We start from the raw sequence: 17859 nt of genomic DNA on the forward strand, positions 1-17859 counted from the left end.
GGAGAAGTCCTGGAGATGTCTGCCCTCCTGCTAGGTTTTTTGCTCTGAGTTTAGTGAGCTGCAGCTGCTGTTCTTATGGTGTATTTTTTTTTGGGTGCAGCCCTCTTGAAGAACCAGGGAGTCCCTCAGTTTTGTCAGTTTAGCTAGGGATAACCGGTCACACCTTGGATCAGTATTTGAGGGCTGCTCTTGTAGGTCTGAGGTTGCAGCTGTGTGCCCCAGTGCCTAGCAGTAATCAATGGCAGGTGAGCAGGGCACTCATGCCTGCAGTAGAAGGCTAGAGCCTAGAGCCGTCAAGAACCCAGAAAGTCTTCTGGAGCTGGGTGTCCTGAGCGTTGGACCTGATGATCCCTCTGCTGTGGGGTTTCCTCCCAGCAGGGACACCCAGACTGTGCTTCGGGACAGCAATTCTTTCTGGGATGGTGAGTAGAACCCACAGGCACATGCAAGCATGGCTACGCCTTGCTGGCGATTGGGTGCCTGGGCGTCCGCCTAAACTGTAACTTTTCCTGAGAACTTTTCAGGGGGTGGGGGGAGGGTGTCGGCTGAGTGCTCTGAGGTCAAACCTGTTGTTCCCCTCTCTGTGGGTCACCCAACAGAGAAACTCAGTCTCTGGAGCCCTGGGAGCCACAGTTCTATCTGGGACAGTGAGTCAAGTGTGCAGGCAGGACTCTGTGCTGGTGCCTTCGTCCCTGGCTCTGGACTGGCTGCTGGACTTCTGCTGGACCCCGGGTCTTTTCCAGGGATTATCTGAATGACTGAGGTCAGTCCCGATTGTTTCCTGCACCGTGGGGTTTTCTCTCGACTGGAAATCGCAGTCTCTCGTGTTGTGGGGCCCACAATTCAGTCTGGGACAGTGATCAGAGGAGCTGGTGTTTGGCTCTGGGCTGGTGACCAAGTGCCTGTTGAAAGCGGGATCTCTTTTTTGGTTTAGCTGGGTGAGTTGAAGCTGATTGAATCCCCCACTGTGCGGTATCCTCTCACCTGGGAAACACAGGTCGCTGGTGTTTTAGGACCTAGAGTTCTGTCTGCTGATCACTGTGCAGATCCTGCTGTGCTGCTGGTCGGAACGAGTGTCCTCCCACCGCTGCCATCTCGGATCCCCTCTATGTTGTGAATTCTATACCACCACCTAGAGCAAGTATCTGAGGACTGAGACAAGTGATATGGAGTACCTCCTAGAGAAAAGCTAATAGAGGCTGTGAGGCCCCAAATAGAGCCAGGTGCAGGACAAAGCAATTTTCCAATATGTGTTCATATGCACCGCAATACCATCTTCACTGGTTTTCTTCAGAGCCCAGCCTTTCGTAGAACTGACACACACCCACCCCTACACACGTAACACTTGTGATTTTCCTTTATCTGAAGTACTCGTGTGGTTCCCTATCTTTCTGTCTGCTGTTTCTTGTAAGCAGATGCTTACCTGTGAATACAGTAGTGAATCAAATGGAGCTCCCAGGTTTCTACCATTGCTCTCCATTCTCCTGGTATGTGGGAATGAGGGAATGTTGTGTCTTTGAAGCCCTGTGTGATCCATCCTTTTTTAGGCAGCTTTTTCTTCAGCAGTACTTCTTAAACTGTTATATAATTCATTGATGTCAGGTTCTGAACTCAGAGAAGACTTGGGTTCCAGCTTCAACAACCCCTTTCGTTTCTCTGAACTTCAGTCCTCTCCTGTGTAAAATGTGTAATAACAATAGATGGCACCTCCTTTGCCCAATCTTACAGAATTATGGAAGTCATACGCATAGTACTCCATGGAAATTACAGGCCATCAAATACTGATCAGATATGGGGACCAGCCTCCAGCATACTTGCGTGTGGATTGGGTATAGTGACTCACTTCCAGTGAATGGAAAAGTCAGAAGTGATGGTGGTAGCAAAGTGTCCACTTTGTTCTCTCAGATGATTCTCACTGGCAGAAACCATATCCTGAGCAGTCCTCTGGGAGATGCTGTGTGATGAGTTAGGAAGCTTTCTACTCATCCCAGTCTGAATGAGGGAGCTTCAAAGTGGACCTAGCAGGTTTAGTCTAACATTTAAATTGTGCAGCACCAACCCTTACCTGGACTACAGTCTCATAAGAGATTGCCTACCTGCTCGGTTGGCTGCTTCTGGGTCCCTAACCCTTAATCTTGTGTGAGATCCCAATGACTTTTTTGGTTATGTTAAGGATAGAGCCCAGAGCCTTGCATATGGTAAGCGAACAGGTTACTGATGAGCTACAACCCATATACCAATACATTGTTTAAAGCTGCTAAATTTGGGGGTAATTTATTACATAGCAACAGATAGTATGGATGTCCTTACTGGTCCTTACCTTTAGAATGGTTGATATTCACTATGGTCTCATGTAGAAAAAAATTCTACATTTAGCTTAAGTAGATTACGTAAGTAGGTTTAAATTAGACAATTATTTGATTAGGGACAGTTAACCATCACTGTTTGGTTTAGTACTGTATTTGAGCTCTTCATAATGTAAATTGATTTTTATGTTTTTTTTACAAATTATTTTATTTTTGAGATTATAATAATACCATTCCTTCTTCCTTTACTTCCCTCCAAATCCTCCCATCTACCCCTCTCCTTGCTGTCTTTCAAATTCCTGGTTTTGTTTCCATTAATTACTGTTACATGCATATATGTATATATATATATATATATATATATATTCCTGCTCAGTCTGTATAATGTTACCTATATGTGTGTTTTCCTCTTTTAAAAACACCTTTGTACATAAAGAATGAAATTATATCTTTGTAGGAAAATAGATGAAACTAGAGATTGTAGGTGTTAGTTTTAAAAAGAGTTAGTAGGAGAGCGGTGCAGTTCTCCTAGCTGCTTCCTGCTGGTTAGGGTCACAGGGTTTCTTGGAGCCAGTCCAATTTCATTTCAGGAGATCTCCAACTTCTTGTCTCACAACAGCAACCAAGAGCAGCAAGGAAAAGGCAGGAGCAGCCTCATTCTTTCTCCAGTCTCCATTCTCTGGGCTCTGGCTTTTATTCTCTCTGCAGAGTGCTCAGATTTAAACTCTCTGCAGCTGGCAAATAGCTCCTCTCAGAGCCTGCATGAGGCAAATAGTCTACTGCTGTGGACATCTGAATCAGTCCCACATCCCACACCTGGGACCAAAACAAAAGCATGTTTATATCCACAACAAGAGATCACCTTATACACAAAATAAGTCAGATTCGACAGAAGTGTGTATTTTCTTATGTTTGCGGATCCTTATCCTATATAGATTCATAAATCAGATCTAAACATTACAGACTACGTGGGGAAAGAAATGGAAATAGGAAGAGGAAGGAGAAAAGGGTATGAATATGCCCAAAGTATATGAAATAATTGTATGATTGTTTCTCTATGAAGCCAATCACTATGAACAATGAATATATATCATATAAGATATATATGCCTCTTGAGTATGTGAGCTGTGGTCCAGGTCGGAAAATATAAATCATCCCAGTTGTTTTCATAGAACATTTTCTGAGTACTGAAACTGAAAAGGCAGAAAGGAGACATTAGGAGACCTTCATAAGAATGTGATTGCACAGATGGTAAGGTAGAATCAAAACTTGTTACCTAGGCTGGCCTAAGTACCTCTGAGGGGCCAAAAGCTGCTTCTGGAAGTGTAGAGTGACCAAAAAGAAAAACAAAAAACCAAAACAACCAAACCCTGGATATTAGAGTCAACATCAAAGCCTGCTCACAAGAACAACAAGCATACAGGGAAGAGTAAGTCCTGCTCCACCCTTCTAGTTGCAGAACCTAGTAGGAAGCTGCAGGCAAAGAGGAATGGGAGTATCATCTCCAGCATCACAGATCAGAACAAGATGAGAGCTTAATAAACAGTACACTATTAAATCATTCTGTACTTATAGATCCTTAGAAGAAGCATCCCCTGCCAACACCACTCCCTGTATTAGTCACAGCAACAACAGCCTGTAGGGGATATTACAACACCAACAGTTTCCTTCCTGGGGCACTGGTATTTTCTTACATGGGCAAGTACACATGAGATGAGCCTTCATCTTGACCAGCTTTGCAACTGACTGTAGAGTTTCCCCCTTCATTTTGGCTCTGGAACCCTAAGCTTTATTTGTGCCCCACTGACCTGTTTGTCTTCACCAATACTGACTAATATATAACTTCAAATTGTTTGAAACTAATTTTAATATAAAAGTTAATTTATTTTTGGTCTCACTAACTACATTTCAACAACATCATCATATATAGCTAATGGATACTATGTCAGACTGCACAGAATACAGTCCCATTATTGCAGAACAGTCTGTTGGTCACAGCTGTCCTAGAGTCTTCAGAGGCTTGGACAGGTGAGGATGAAGAATCAACATGAGTTTAACATCAGCCTGGACTATATAGTGACTTCTAGGCTAGTCTGGACTATGTAGGAAGACACTGGATAAATGGTGATGCCGGTCATAGTTCCTGTGAACCCAATACTCTGGAGGTTAACCCAGGAAAATCAAGGAGAGTTCCATGTTAACCTGGACTACATAGTGAGATCCAGACTGGTCTGAGCTACAGAGTAAGGTATTGTCTCCATTAATTAATTGATATTTTATAGGAAATGGAAATGGTAACATGATATTGGCTTTTCAAGAATGTAGTAGCTGCACTGATTAAAAACTCAGGAAACCCTTTTTACTTGTTAGACAAACCCTTTCATTGCTCTGGACATCAGTCATGCTTTGGCTAAGGTCATCTCTAAGCTTTCTGTTTTATTCTAAGCCTTTTTGCCAGTCCATAGTATCTCCTGATGTCATGTTCACATTCCACTTTCTTCTCTCATGCCAGATTTAAGGGAAAAAAAAAGATTTTATTTCCCAAACCCTTTAATGGCCTCTCCAACCTTCCCCTCACCCTATGTCATTCCCTTCAATAGTCCTTTCACATACCTGCTGCCATAGCCAGCTATCAGTTTCCCTGTGGCAAGCTCTGGTGGCTCATGCCCCACAGGACTAAGTCCAAAGTCAGCCTTCAGAAAGGCTAGCCACTTTTTTGTCATCTTGCCCCAGACCAACCATGAGTTGGATATACCCTGGATTCCATACTTGAGCTTTGCTAAAGCTTTTCCCTTTGCCTTGATTTCCTTTGTCCTTTTGTCTACCTCCTTGATCTTTACAGCAAAACTTACTTCAATGACAGTATCAGCTGCTGTCCTTTTGGATGATGTAGGTCATGCTTTACCCAGGCTGCTTCTTATTAATAGCTGATTCTGGCAAAGGTAGAACTCAGCCAGTATGCAAATTCTGACCAGGAGCTCCCTGGTAGCTCTCTTCCAGCAGTGGCTTTTGTGATACCTCCTACCTGATTCTTGCCACCACGCACGCTCCCCTCCCCACCCCTCAACGCGCCCTGTACAGATGGATGCTCTTGTCTTGGCATTTGCTTGTCAGAGAAAAAAATGACACATTGATAATTGCCCTGATTCAGACAAAGTCTAATCAAGCATTTATTCATCCACATGTGTCTCCTTGTAGGTGCTGGGATTCAGACCTGGGACAAGTGGCTGAGGTGGCTATTTAATATAGCAAAGTGAACTTGGCCTCCAGGTTCTTCCAGCATAGCCCTCCCTACCCTCTACACTGAACTTCAGCCCAGGAGCTGGGCTTCCTCTTCACTACATAAACCAGACATTTTAGCATGCTCTCTCTTTTTTCCTTCTCTCTTTCTTACTTTGCACATGCTCTTTCTCTTCTCCCTCTTCTCTTCTCCTTTCTCCATCTCTCTCTACTCTCTCTGCATGTGTGCTTTCTCTCTGCCCTTGCACCTTGCTTTTCTGTCTGCAGGCTTCCCTGACCCCCTCCTGTGAGATCAGTGAAACCACCTGAGAGCTGCCCCCAATAAACCTGCCTTTACATACTTTAATTTGGCTTGAATTGGCTCATTTCATTGCTGGAGAGTAACTATCAGTAGGTACCTCTTTTATAGCACTGCATTTTGGTTGGGAACCAAGCCTTTAATAACTGAGCCAACTCTCTGTCTAACACTGCATTTTACAGTCACTATTCCCACCAAAACCACCACCATTGTGCTCTCTTCTCTACCATGTTAACTCTTTCTGATTAGTTCATTTCTCCTATTCCAGTTTCCCTGTTCTTGGCATGCATTAGCATGTTGAGTTGTGCTAAGTTGTCTTTTTGAGGGACTAAATAATCCTCTTTCAATCTGAATCATGTTAAAGGAAAGCATATTTCATGTCACTGGCAAAAAACAAACAAACAAAAAACCAAATGTTTTATCAAAAAGCCCCATCTACCATTGCTGAAGCAGTTAAATCCATAGACTTATAAATGTATATTAAGCAATATGGTGCCCCCAAGTCTTTGTTCACTTGTTTTTTTTACATAGGGACTCTTCAGTACATGGCACCTGAGATTATTGATCAAGGACCTCGAGGGTATGGTGCTCCAGCTGATATCTGGTCCTTGGGCTGTACCATCATTGAGATGGCAACCAGCAGGCCTCCGTTCCATGAGCTTGGTGAGCCACAAGCAGCCATGTTTAAGGTAAAATAATTTGTTCATTTAGGTGGTTTGAATGATGGTGAAAAACTCCCCAGATGTGAAACACAGGATTTTGTCACTGGCATCTGGCCCTGGCAGAAGGTTCTCACAGCTTGCCTGCCTTGAGTCAGCTTCCTAGACCGTTCCAAGGCCAAGATATAAAATCAAAAGTCTTCTGACCTTTTAGTCCCAAGAGAACCCTGAATGTAAGGGCTGAAAGACAGAAACTACTTCCCCTCAGCACATCAATGACTCTAAAGGATCAATTTGGCATCATTGAAGACCATATCTCAGCTTCCACCACAGGTCTTAGAATCTAGAGCATCTGGTGCTAAGGAACCATTCTGTGTACTTTCTGGGCTGTTGAACTTTGCTCAGAAAGCATAGCTGATAGCCATGAGCTGATTCATCAGGGTAAAAGTAACTTACCCAATTCATCACAGGGTAAAAGTAACTTTCCTAGTACTCTTCCTGTCTCCTGCTTCTGTTGAGCTAATAAGCTACACAAACTCTTTGGAAATGTATTGGCTTTTTTTTTGGGGGGGGGTCAGTTTTTACTGCAAAAAAATGGTGAAAACACTTTTAGTGATTCACATAGGCTGGGCACGTATTACTCCTGTAATCCCAGCATTAGAGGTAGGAATACCAGTAGTTCAAAGCTATCCTCAGCTACATGCCATGTTTGAGGCCAGCCTGGGACACATGAGACCCTTTCTTACACCCACCCCCAGCCATGCACTTGCAAGATGCCAGGTGCTACCTGCTTGGCCTTTTTCATTTTAAGAGCCAGAGAAGAACTGCCTCTTCCCACTTTAGACTCAGGTCCTGAGTTTTTAATCTTCATGTATTCTGATGCTGGTGGGCACTCCATTGCTCAGGTGAGGGGTGCTACAAATAACGCCCTGCATTTCAAATCCTCCTGATTGGATTCTATGCAGCATCTAATATCCTCATGACTCTTGTGGCTGTTCGTTTGTTTGTTTGTTTGTTTGTTTGTTTGTTTGTTTTTCAAGCTATGAGGAGTGGTACCCTGAGAATGGAACATGTCGCTTGGTCAAAGGCTTTGCAGAGATAAAATCAGAAGGCTCTGCCATTTCAAAGCTCAGAGTAGAGCAAGAGTCAAAACCAGCCTCCAGGACAACCAAGGAGTGGGCAGTGAGCACAGATATGAAAGACAGAATGGCTTTTATCTCTGGGTTGAACAGTGGACTTGGGAGAAAGGCATAGGCAGGCAGTGGGAGTTTGGATGACAGCTCCTTAAAAGGCTAGAAAGCAGGCTCTAATGAGAACAATTATGTAGGAAGTCGTTTTACAGGATTCTTCACAGAAGATTCCTATGACATGATGATGGAACATGACATATGGAGACTGACTCTTGCTCCACTATAGGTCACAGGGCCCTCCCTTAGCAGGTCAGGAAGAACTGAAGCTACCTTGATCTTGCAAGTCATAATTGTAAAGCACTTATTCCTCCCTCAGCCAGCGCCTTAGCCAGTTGGGAAGGACATCTTATCTGTAAGATGGACAATTTGCTTATCTATAAAGTGGCATCCTCAGGCTGTGCTTGCTTGTGTCTTGGAGCTAGAGGCTAAGAATCTGGGCTACAGAGGTAAAAGAGATATGGAGAACTGTATGTCTGTTAGAGTTGTTTTGTCGCCCCCTCCCCCGATTTTGTTTTTTTGTTTGTTTAAATTTTACTTATTTACTTATTTATTTACTTACTTATATTACAATTTATTGACTTTGTATCCCTACTATAGCCTCCTTCTTCATCTCCTCCCAGTCCCACCCAACCTCCCTCTTCTCCTCCCAGGCTCCTTCCCTAGTCCACTAATAGGAGATGCCCTCCTCCTCTTCCTTCTGACCCTAGCCTATCAGGTCTCATCAGGGCTGGCTGCATTGTCTTCCTCTGTGGCCTGGTAAGGCTACACCCCCCTCAGGAGGAGGTGATCAAAGAGCCAGCCACTGAGTTCATGTCAGAGACAGCCTCTGTTCCTATTACTAGGGAACCCACTTGGAGACTGAGCAGCCTAAGGGATTCATCTGAGCAGGGGTCTAGGTCCTCTCTATGCATGGTCCTTAGTTGGAGTATCTGTCTCTGCAGGCCTCCATGGACCCAGATTTTTTTTGTTCTGTTGGTCCCCTTGTGGAGCTCTTGTCCCCTCCAGGTCTGTCTCCCGCTTCTTCCATAAGATTCCCTGCACTCTGCCCAAAGTTTGGCTATGAGTCTCAGCATCTCCTTCAATACCCTAATGGGTAGAGTAAAGTAGGTGTAGTGAGATAGGGAGAGCAATGTGTCTCTTGGAGTTGTTTGTTTATTTGTTTGTTTCTCCCCCTCCCCCATATTTTTGTTTGTTTGGTTTGGTTTGGTTTGGTTTTTTGAGACAGAGTTTATCTGCGTAGCCTTGGCTATCCTGGATTTGCTTTGTATACCAGACTGTCCTTGAATTCACATTCATCCACCTGCCTCTGCTTCCCTGAGTGCTGAGATTACAGATGTGTGCCACTGTGTCCAGCTTCTTTTAAAGTCTTTCTCTGGGAAGATAGTACCAGTCTCTGAAACCTTCGAATATTCTCAGCTGGAGGCTTTCCTACCCGGAAATGACCACCCTCTACAGCAGCAATTCTCAACCTATGGGTCCTTACCTGCATAGGGATCCCATATTAGATATCCTGTATATCAGGTATTTACATTATGATTGATGACAGTAGCAAAATGACAGCATAAAGTAGCAATGACAATAACTTTATGGTTGGGAGTCACCACAACCTGAGGAACTGTGTGAAAGGAGCACAGCATTAGGAAGGTTGAGAACCACTACTCTAGAAGCGTAAAACAAAGTTGTCCCTCACAGTTCTGAGTTGGCTATTGGTCTTTTGGTGTTCTTCCCTGGGTTTACTCATGGTGCATCCAACTGGTGGCCTATGCTGGGCCAGGATCTTCTGACAGGGCTCTCCTGCATGGCTGAGGGAACAGTAGGGAGGGATCAGCCACTCTTCTCACATGGCTGTCTAATCCTGGCTCCCTTCTCATCTTATGGAGGTATCCAGACTCCCAAGAGCAAAGTCTACCAAGCTCTTTTTAGGCCTAGGTCCTGAAATCCTCACAATATTGCTTCCCCAACAATTTCCTGGTATAAGTGACAAGGAACTCATTAAAACTTCAGGGAAGGGGAAGTAGACTCCATCTGTAGCTGGGAGGAGTAGAAACATGATGTAGCAAAGGGGCATAAATGTCACCGAGATGACATCATGAGATGACAGCTTCTATTGAAATTCCTTGCACCTGAAGTCACCCAAGGCTGACATTGTTAACTGTCCCTTCAATGCAGGTAGGGATGTTTAAGATCCATCCTGAAATTCCAGAAACCCTTTCAGCTGAGGCCAGAGCCTTCATCTTATCTTGCTTTGAGCCTGACCCGAACAAACGGGTCACTGCTGCTGATCTGCTTCAAGAACGGTTCTTAAGGCAGGTGAACAAAGGCAAGAAGAACAGAATTGCTCTCAAGCCTTCAGGTAAGGCCTACCTTGACAGATGGGGGAAACCCTGGGCTTTAGCTTATCTCATGCTCAGAGAAAGAAATTGGATCCCTGGAATACCAAGCTTCCACATAAATACCACATAAATATGCTGGGCATATTTATGTGAAGAACAGTAAGAGTCCTGGAGGTTTGAAGAGTATACAAACTTAGCCAATTGTCCATCTATACTTCCTGACAAACACAGGAAGCCTTATGGATCACTGTAATGTCCTTTTTGTATTTAAAGTACTTTTTTGAGGAATGTGAAGAAAAGGAAGGCAAAAGGTCCCCCATTTGGGGTTTTGTACCTTTCCCACATATAGAGCCTGGTGCTTCATTTTTGAAGTCTGGCCGGTCATCATGTATTGATACTGACCTTGCTTAAAGGGCACATTGGGGAAGTCTGCCTGTAGATGCTGTCCTGTAGGCTACAAAATCCTACATGACACTTTTACATGTAGTTAAGCCCTGTCCATGAACTAAGACTGGTCTCTAAAAAGAAAATAGTTTGTCCTCTTTTCATTGGATGGATGGGTCAGAGGCTATGGCAATGTGGCTCACCAAATTGCTACAGAAAGCCTAGCCTTGTTGTGAGGTCCACCCCAAACTTATATTTTCACTAAGATCCTTCCTTTAGAGATTGTACCAGCAGAGCAGTCCATGATTAGCAAGCCCTTGTGTGGGAGCCTGGCCGCTCTCTGGCTGTTTCTCCACAGAGGGTGTCCGGAGTGACACTGGCGCTCTGGCCCTGCCCTCATCAGGTGAGCTTATGGGCAGCAGCAGCAGTGAGCATGGCTCCGTCTCCCCAGACTCGCATGCCCAGCCAGATGCATTCTTTGAGAAGGTCCAGGTGCCCAAGCATCAGCTCAGCCAGCTTCTCAGGTACTATCAGTGTCCCTTGTCCCTCAGTGGTGGTCTTCTGCAGGGTGCTGGTTGTTCCTCAGTAGTAGAATACCTGCTTGGTCACAGAAAGGGTTTTTGCAGAGGAGCAGGGTGGCCAAGGAGGTACTTCTTCACCCAGTGTCACTTTTCTGTCCTTTACTCTTCTCTGGTTGTACCTATTCTTCCTCTCTTCCCCTCCACACTTCCCCTTTCTTGTTTCCTCTTCCCCTCACCCTCTCTGCCTCCCTGTCCTCTCTTCTCTTCCTTTCCCTTTACCCTTCCTTTTGGCCCCTTTTCTCTTTGTTTCCCTCCCCCAAGATACCATGGAGGGAGTCAAGAAGGGGAGCGGGGATACCATACATTTTTCCCACCAGCCTTTTTCTACAAGTTCCTTTCCTGGAGTCTCCAGGGCAGAACATGCTACCCTTCCCAGATATAGGAATTTTTGAATGTTTCTCCGCAGTGTCCCAGATGAAAGCTCAGCCATAGATGACCGAAGCACAGCCATATCCCCAGAGGAGAAGGACACTGGTCTCTTTCTATTGTTCAAGAACAGTGAGTGCAGAGCCATCCTGTACAGAATCCTCTGGGAGGAACAGGACCAAGTGGCTTCCAATTTGCAGGAGTGTGTGGTCCAGGTACAGGCCAAGAACGGCATCCAATTGCCTGCTCTGCCTAATCCAGGTCTCCAACAGGTGGAAACAGCAACAACAGAATGTCCTGTGCCCTGGCACATTCTCATAGTTTTAATGATTTCTATACTTATTTCCTGACACCCCTTCCTTTCCTGACAAAAGAAAACACAAAGAAAAATGGTCCTGAAAGGTGAATTTTCAGCCCACTGCAGTGCTTCAGGGCATTGGTAGGCTGGTGCTGCTCCCTGGTGGTAAACAAGCCAGGTGGCATCTGAAAGCCCTGGGAGGCTTAGCGTTCCCTTGGCCTCTTCTCTCATAGAATATAAATCACCCTGAAGCAATGATTCTCAATCTGTGAGTCACGACCCTTTTGGAGCCACATATCAGATCTCCTGAATATCAGATATTTGCCTTATGATTCATAATGCAACAATAAAATTACAGTTATGAAGTAGCAACGAAAATAATCTTAAGGTTGGGGGCTCTCTACATGAGAAACTATATTAAAGGGTTGCAGAATTAGGAAGGTTGAGAACCACTGTCCTAGAACAGCCACTGTAGGGAGAATGGTTATGGAAGAAAACAAAGCTTTAACTAGGTCACAGTAGTATCAAAGTAATATCTCTCCTCTTATTATGGATGGGAAGGTACTTTGAAGAGAGGACATTGCCCTGCTATGAATGCTACCTTCCAAGTCCCCTGTAGAGTGGTCAAACAGGAAAACAGAACCATTCCCAGCTGGCTTAGTACTGAGGTTTTGTCTACCACCTACCAGAGAGGCTCCCCCAAGACTGACAGGAAGGTTATGAATGGAATTCAGAAAGAGACCTTTACACAGAAGTACCCACATTCCATTAGCAAATGAAGTATCTACTTTCCCATGATGCATTTGGAAATTACTCCCCTCTGACTCAAATTAAAATGATTTATGTATATGTATGTCACTTGTTAGAATTCAGAAGAGTTGCTTCTCTCAGTTGGCCACATCAAACAGATAATCGGAATCCTAAGGGACTTCATCCGCTCCCCAGAGCACAGGGTGATGGCAGCCACAATATCAAAACTAAAGTTGGACCTGGACTTTGACAGTTCATCCATCAGCCAGATTCACCTGATTCTGTTTGGATTCCAGGATGCTGTAAGTGCTCTGGGGCCCTGGAGAACATGATAGCCAAACCACAGTTAACTTACCCTGTTCTTCTGTTGCGCCCATTCCTTCTCATTTGTTCACAACCCAAATCTCATATCTCAGCAGCTCTTTGAAAAACATTAGGCACATAGTAGAGAAAGCATCACTTTGTGAAGTGGGCCAACTGCATTTGACCAGAGAGCAGGTATATGTATGGGGAGATAGCATTTGCCAGCACAGTGCATATGCTTTTGTGCCTGCCCAGATGTGTGTTCCTCAAATACCAAAGCCAGGTCAGGTTTGTCTTGTCACATGCTCCCAATACAGCCTGTCATGTCATCGATATTCAATAAATGCTCCTTAAATAAACAACCAAGAGGCCCAATGACATTGATCCCATTGTGATAGTCATCATTTAGAATCCATTGTGACTTAGGTTCCGCCTACAGAGATTCATTCAGAAGAATGAACCAAACAGAAACCAGAGCAGCATAACAGTTCATCTCAGAGGGAATAGAACCATCACAATTAGTGTTTCATAAAAGCTCAACAGAATAGACATACTGATTTTTGAGGGTTTTTTTTTTTTAGGTCAAAAGAATTCTGAAGAACCACTTAATTAGTCCCCACTGGATGTTTGCAATGGACAACATCATTCGCAGAGCTGTGCAGGCTGCAGTTACCATTCTCATCCCTGGTAAGAGCCTCATGAAGGGGACAGGAGCGCCCCACAAGGAGACAAACAAAGCTAAAATATCAGAGCCCATTGGGTCCTGCAGAGACTGATGTACCAACCAAGGACTACGCATGGAGGGGATGTAGACCCTCTGCTCAGATGTAGCCCATGGGCAGCTCAGTCTCCATGTGGATCCCTGAATAAGGCCTCTGTCATGAACTCGGTTGCCTGCTCTTTGATCACTTGCCCCTGGCAATGTGGCCTTAGGGTCAAAGAGGAAGAGGATCCAGGCAGTCCTGATGAGACTTCACAAGCTATGGGCAGAAGGCAAAGGAGGAGAACTCCCTCTTTCAGTGGACTAGGGGAAGGGAATAGGAAGAGGGAGGGAAGGTAGAACTGGGAGGAGTTGAGGGATGGAGCATCAATCATGATATATAATGAATAAATTGTGAAAACAGAAAGATCAGATTCAAGCTGTCAAAAAGACTAGTAGTATTCTAGTGCCCAACAGCTGTTGCTTTTTCTGTTTCCATTTTGACTTCATACTTCCTTGCAGTTAAGTAAATGATGCCATACATCATGAGATGCCAACATCTCATGGTGCCCTTTACTTACCTCCTGGGCATCATGAAGGTAACAGTAAGATTATACTTTTGATCTTAACAGGGAGTCAGTGTTAGAAGGCAGGGATCCTTCTACAACCTCACATACCTTCCTCAGTGTACATGCTCACTCATGCTTATCAACATGGCTTTTTCTTCTCTTAGAATCATTCTGCAATGGCTGTCCTATCGATATTGCTTTATGTGTGTACATGCCCATGCATGTTCATTCTGGTGAACAAACTCAGGCTCTTAGGTGTTCTGAAGCACATGCTGTACCTTTGAGCTATGTGCTCCCAGCCCAGTCTGAGGCTTCCTTTTGGAAATGTTATCATAAGCATAACGCTCTGGCTGAAGATGGCAGGCTTTTAGAATTGTTGCCCTCTCTTCACACTGAGCCCTTCCTAGTCACACTTCTGTCTGCTCTCCCAAATGCTCCCTCGAACAGGCACCAAGCAGAGCACTGGCCTGTTTGAAGCCATTCATGGCTAACTGGCCTTTACATCCCTCACTGTCAGTTTCTTCTCGTGTAAACTGGGAAGGACCATATTTACACTGTGGTCTATTCCAATCATCCCTTTTGTCGGTAGTCCCCTCATACAGCAAGGACTGTATTGAATTGCTCTGTTGAATGCTATTCTGTACCTCGGTCTGTGTTTTCAGAGCTCCAGGCCCACTTTGAGTCTGCCTCTGAGATGGAAGGGGGAGACAAGGACACAGAAGTGGAAGGGGACCATCCCCTAGTAGACCTACTCAGCCAAGAAATACATGGGACACCCAGAGGCACCGGGCCTGGCTTAATGGCTATCCAGGAGGGCCAGCCCCACCAGCAGGACCCAAGTCTCCAACTGAGCGAGCTCAGGCAAGAAACCAACAGGTCAGGATCTCGCACACCTCGTACAAGGCCCTCTGGTCACTATTGAGAACTCTATCCAGGTCTCCGGGGGAAAAGAAATATTCGCCAATAAACTGGGACAAGGGAACCTTTACAACTTCAGCAGAAAAAGAAGACAAAGGTTTCCTTTCCTTCGATGCCAGGAATCAATACAGTGCTTTGTCACGGGTCACAGATTAATTCTCCCTTATCAAAAGCAACACCATCTGAGTTTTGCCTTCATGATAGCCCCTCTGGAGTAGCATGTGGCCCAGCAGAGGACAGCTGGAGTCTGCCCCACAGAAGCAGTTGGGGGAGGGAAGAGGATAGCACTTTGAAGGCACTGATGATGTCCTGTAATCCTTAAGCCTTCCTGGAAGGTCATTTGTTAGGATCCCTAGGCCGACATTAGTAGATTGACTTTCCAACCTTGTTAGTGAATATAATTTCCCTTTGCTCTGGAGATTCACAATTATCAATAAGCTCTTCAACACAATCTTCCACAGCTGCAATCAACTACCTGGTGCTTAGTCCTAGTGCCACTATTTTGCTTGTGGCAGTGCTTTGGATGAAAAAAAAATGGATATTAAAAAAAAACTCAGAAGTTTGATCTTATTTAGATAATTTTTAAGACCTGAAATTTAAATTATCATGATGGCAAAACTGAGGAGTTTTGAAATGATGACAAATGTAAAAATTGGTAGCTTCTTTACAGGAAAATTTGTAATCATCTAACTCAATGCCAATGTGACTAGTTAATAACACAAGCCTGCCTATATTCATGGCCTGGCATAGACGTGAGAATCATTCCCATTAACCAGAGACTCCAGCTGCTTAGTGAAGGCGGGCAGAGCAGAGGTCAAAGGGTTTTTGGCTTGTCGGATGCTAGTATTTTGCTCCTTGTGGTCTTGCTGTGGTAGAAGCACCCACCTCTCTCACTTCACTTTGCTACCAAATGACCCCTAAACAATGCTCTCATCCATTTATATACTACGGCTATGCCTTTTCAGGGCAACATCAATAATGAACTTCAATAATTTAAAGCTTAGTCCTACCGTCCTTTGTTCACCAATACAGATAAACTAGTTTAAGAAAGGCATGCTATGTGGTTAAAATAAACTAATCTTGTTTATTAAATACATGAGCAAACAAAAAAGGCTAGCCATGGTTCTGACTTGCTACTCTGTTCCCTCCTGGTGTTAATGAGCTAGCATGGGGACATCCAGAAGTCTGAAGCTTAACTGTACCAAGATTTGCCTTTCATGTCTCAGGAAGAGAGACCATAAATAAGACTGTCACAAAGTGAGTAATGGCCCACCTCTGAGAGTAACTTGCTTCAAGAAACTGTGCATGGAAAAGAAATGTTTACTTCCTAAGAATTGTTTTATGGTATAAATGCTCTACAGGCAGTCCTGGGTGCTTAGAGTACTCGGTGCTAGCAGCATGCTTCCTCACCTGTTCTCACCAAAATACTACTCTCTTGCCTTGGCTCTTAAGGAGTGGAGAAAGAAGGCTGCCCATTCAGGTACTTCATCTGACTTGGTTGTAATAATCAGATGGTCCTTCTAGCCAAGTTTTACTGATCAACAGGAAACTTACTTTTGGTTCCTGATACATTTTGAAATGAAACTGTCTTAGTCCACAGAGGCTACTCTAAAAAATAATCATCATCATGATGTTTATTTCTCACAGCTCTGCAGATTGCAGTCAGAGATCAAAGTACTGGCAGATTTAGTGTCTGAGGGTCTGCCTTCTGGTGTACAGATAGCTAGATACTCTCACATTTCCCCAAATGGTAACAAAGAACTAATTTCCCCTTCTCAAGGTCTCTTAATATATCATTTAAGGGACACGAACATCAACTCCATGGCAGAATACACCCACACTCTCAGTATTGGGTCTTTGCTGTCAAGAAACAGTTCTCCTATACAGGCTGAAGCCTACTGGACAAAAACGTTATCTCATAACCCACATGCTCGGCTTTGTGGGCCCAGACTTAGGATTATGCCTTTTTCTAATAGCTAATGTTTAACAAATGTTTGAATTGAAATGTGGAGACTTTTATGAATGAGTTTTTGTTTTGTTTTTAAACAGACTTTGGAAACACCTAGTTCAAAGAGAGAGAGAGTACCAGAATCTTCTACGGCTAACTCTAGAACAGAAAACTCAAGAATTACATCACCTCCAGTTACAATACAAACCCAGTGGTAAGTCACTTTCCCTTTGCTGTGATGTTTCAAAGAAGGACAAACTACTAAAAATCTGACTTATGCCTTGAAGAAATAGTTGATGTTACTATACAGTAAACTGATTCTAGTCAGTATTCTAGAAGAGGCAAAACTATGTGGACAGAAATCAGAATGGGTAGGGGGAGAACTCAGAAGATTCAGAAAGGACAAGACTGTGAGTCATTTTACAACCTTAGGCATTGGAATGAAAAACTGAAAGCTCTGCTACATCTTTTTTTTTTTTTAATTGTATACGTGTTAGAACAGAGATCACAAGGAATGTGGCCCCGTGGTCTAGGCAAACAAGGTTTTTAAAAGACAAAACCACAAGCAGGGACTTACATGCCTTTGAGTTACATGATTGGGTAAGGGAAATTGACTTTTGAAATGATTGGTCCACTTTAGGCACCAAGACTACAAACAGTTCTGGCCTGGTCATATGGGCTGGTTTTCTAGCAACTGTATAATTAGTTATAATTAGCAGGGAAAAAATGCATTAAAGCTAGTTTCTTTTCCCAGGTTGGGAGCTTTAAACGTTAAAATAATACCCACTGATTTTTAATTCTTTTGTCTCTCATTCCCCCTTCCCATTATCATTTGAAGACCCAATCTTGGGTCTTCCAGATACGACCCCTGGAGTCCTACAGATTTACCTTTCCACAATGGGATTTGAGTACCATTAACTGTACCGCTCCCAAACATTCCTTCATGAAAGCCATCAAGCAATTTAAAATACAAGGCCCAAAGGTAAAAATCAAAATGAGTTAGGGGGCCCTTCAGG

General features: G+C 44.0%; 1 protein-coding gene across 1 annotated transcript in view; it reads left to right on the top strand.

Moving 5' to 3' along the window:
• The window catches only part of Map3k15 (mitogen-activated protein kinase kinase kinase 15), a 160257-nt gene that overhangs the window by 141273 nt on the left and 1125 nt on the right, over positions 1 to 17859 (top strand). Inside the window, exons 16-23 of the mRNA XM_055615731.1 lie at positions 6376 to 6533; positions 9863 to 10046; positions 10769 to 10934; positions 11398 to 11572; positions 12522 to 12707; positions 13290 to 13395; positions 14640 to 14853; positions 16945 to 17057. Of these exons, the coding sequence (XP_055471706.1) occupies positions 6376 to 6533; positions 9863 to 10046; positions 10769 to 10934; positions 11398 to 11572; positions 12522 to 12707; positions 13290 to 13395; positions 14640 to 14853; positions 16945 to 17057 (1302 nt within the window). The remainder of the gene's footprint in view (positions 1 to 6375; positions 6534 to 9862; positions 10047 to 10768; positions 10935 to 11397; positions 11573 to 12521; positions 12708 to 13289; positions 13396 to 14639; positions 14854 to 16944; positions 17058 to 17859) is intronic.

The sequence above is a fragment of the Psammomys obesus genome, unplaced genomic scaffold, assembly GCF_907164565.1.
Source record: "Psammomys obesus unplaced genomic scaffold, mPsaObe1.curated_primary_1811, whole genome shotgun sequence".
NCBI lineage: Eukaryota > Metazoa > Chordata > Mammalia > Rodentia > Muridae > Psammomys > Psammomys obesus.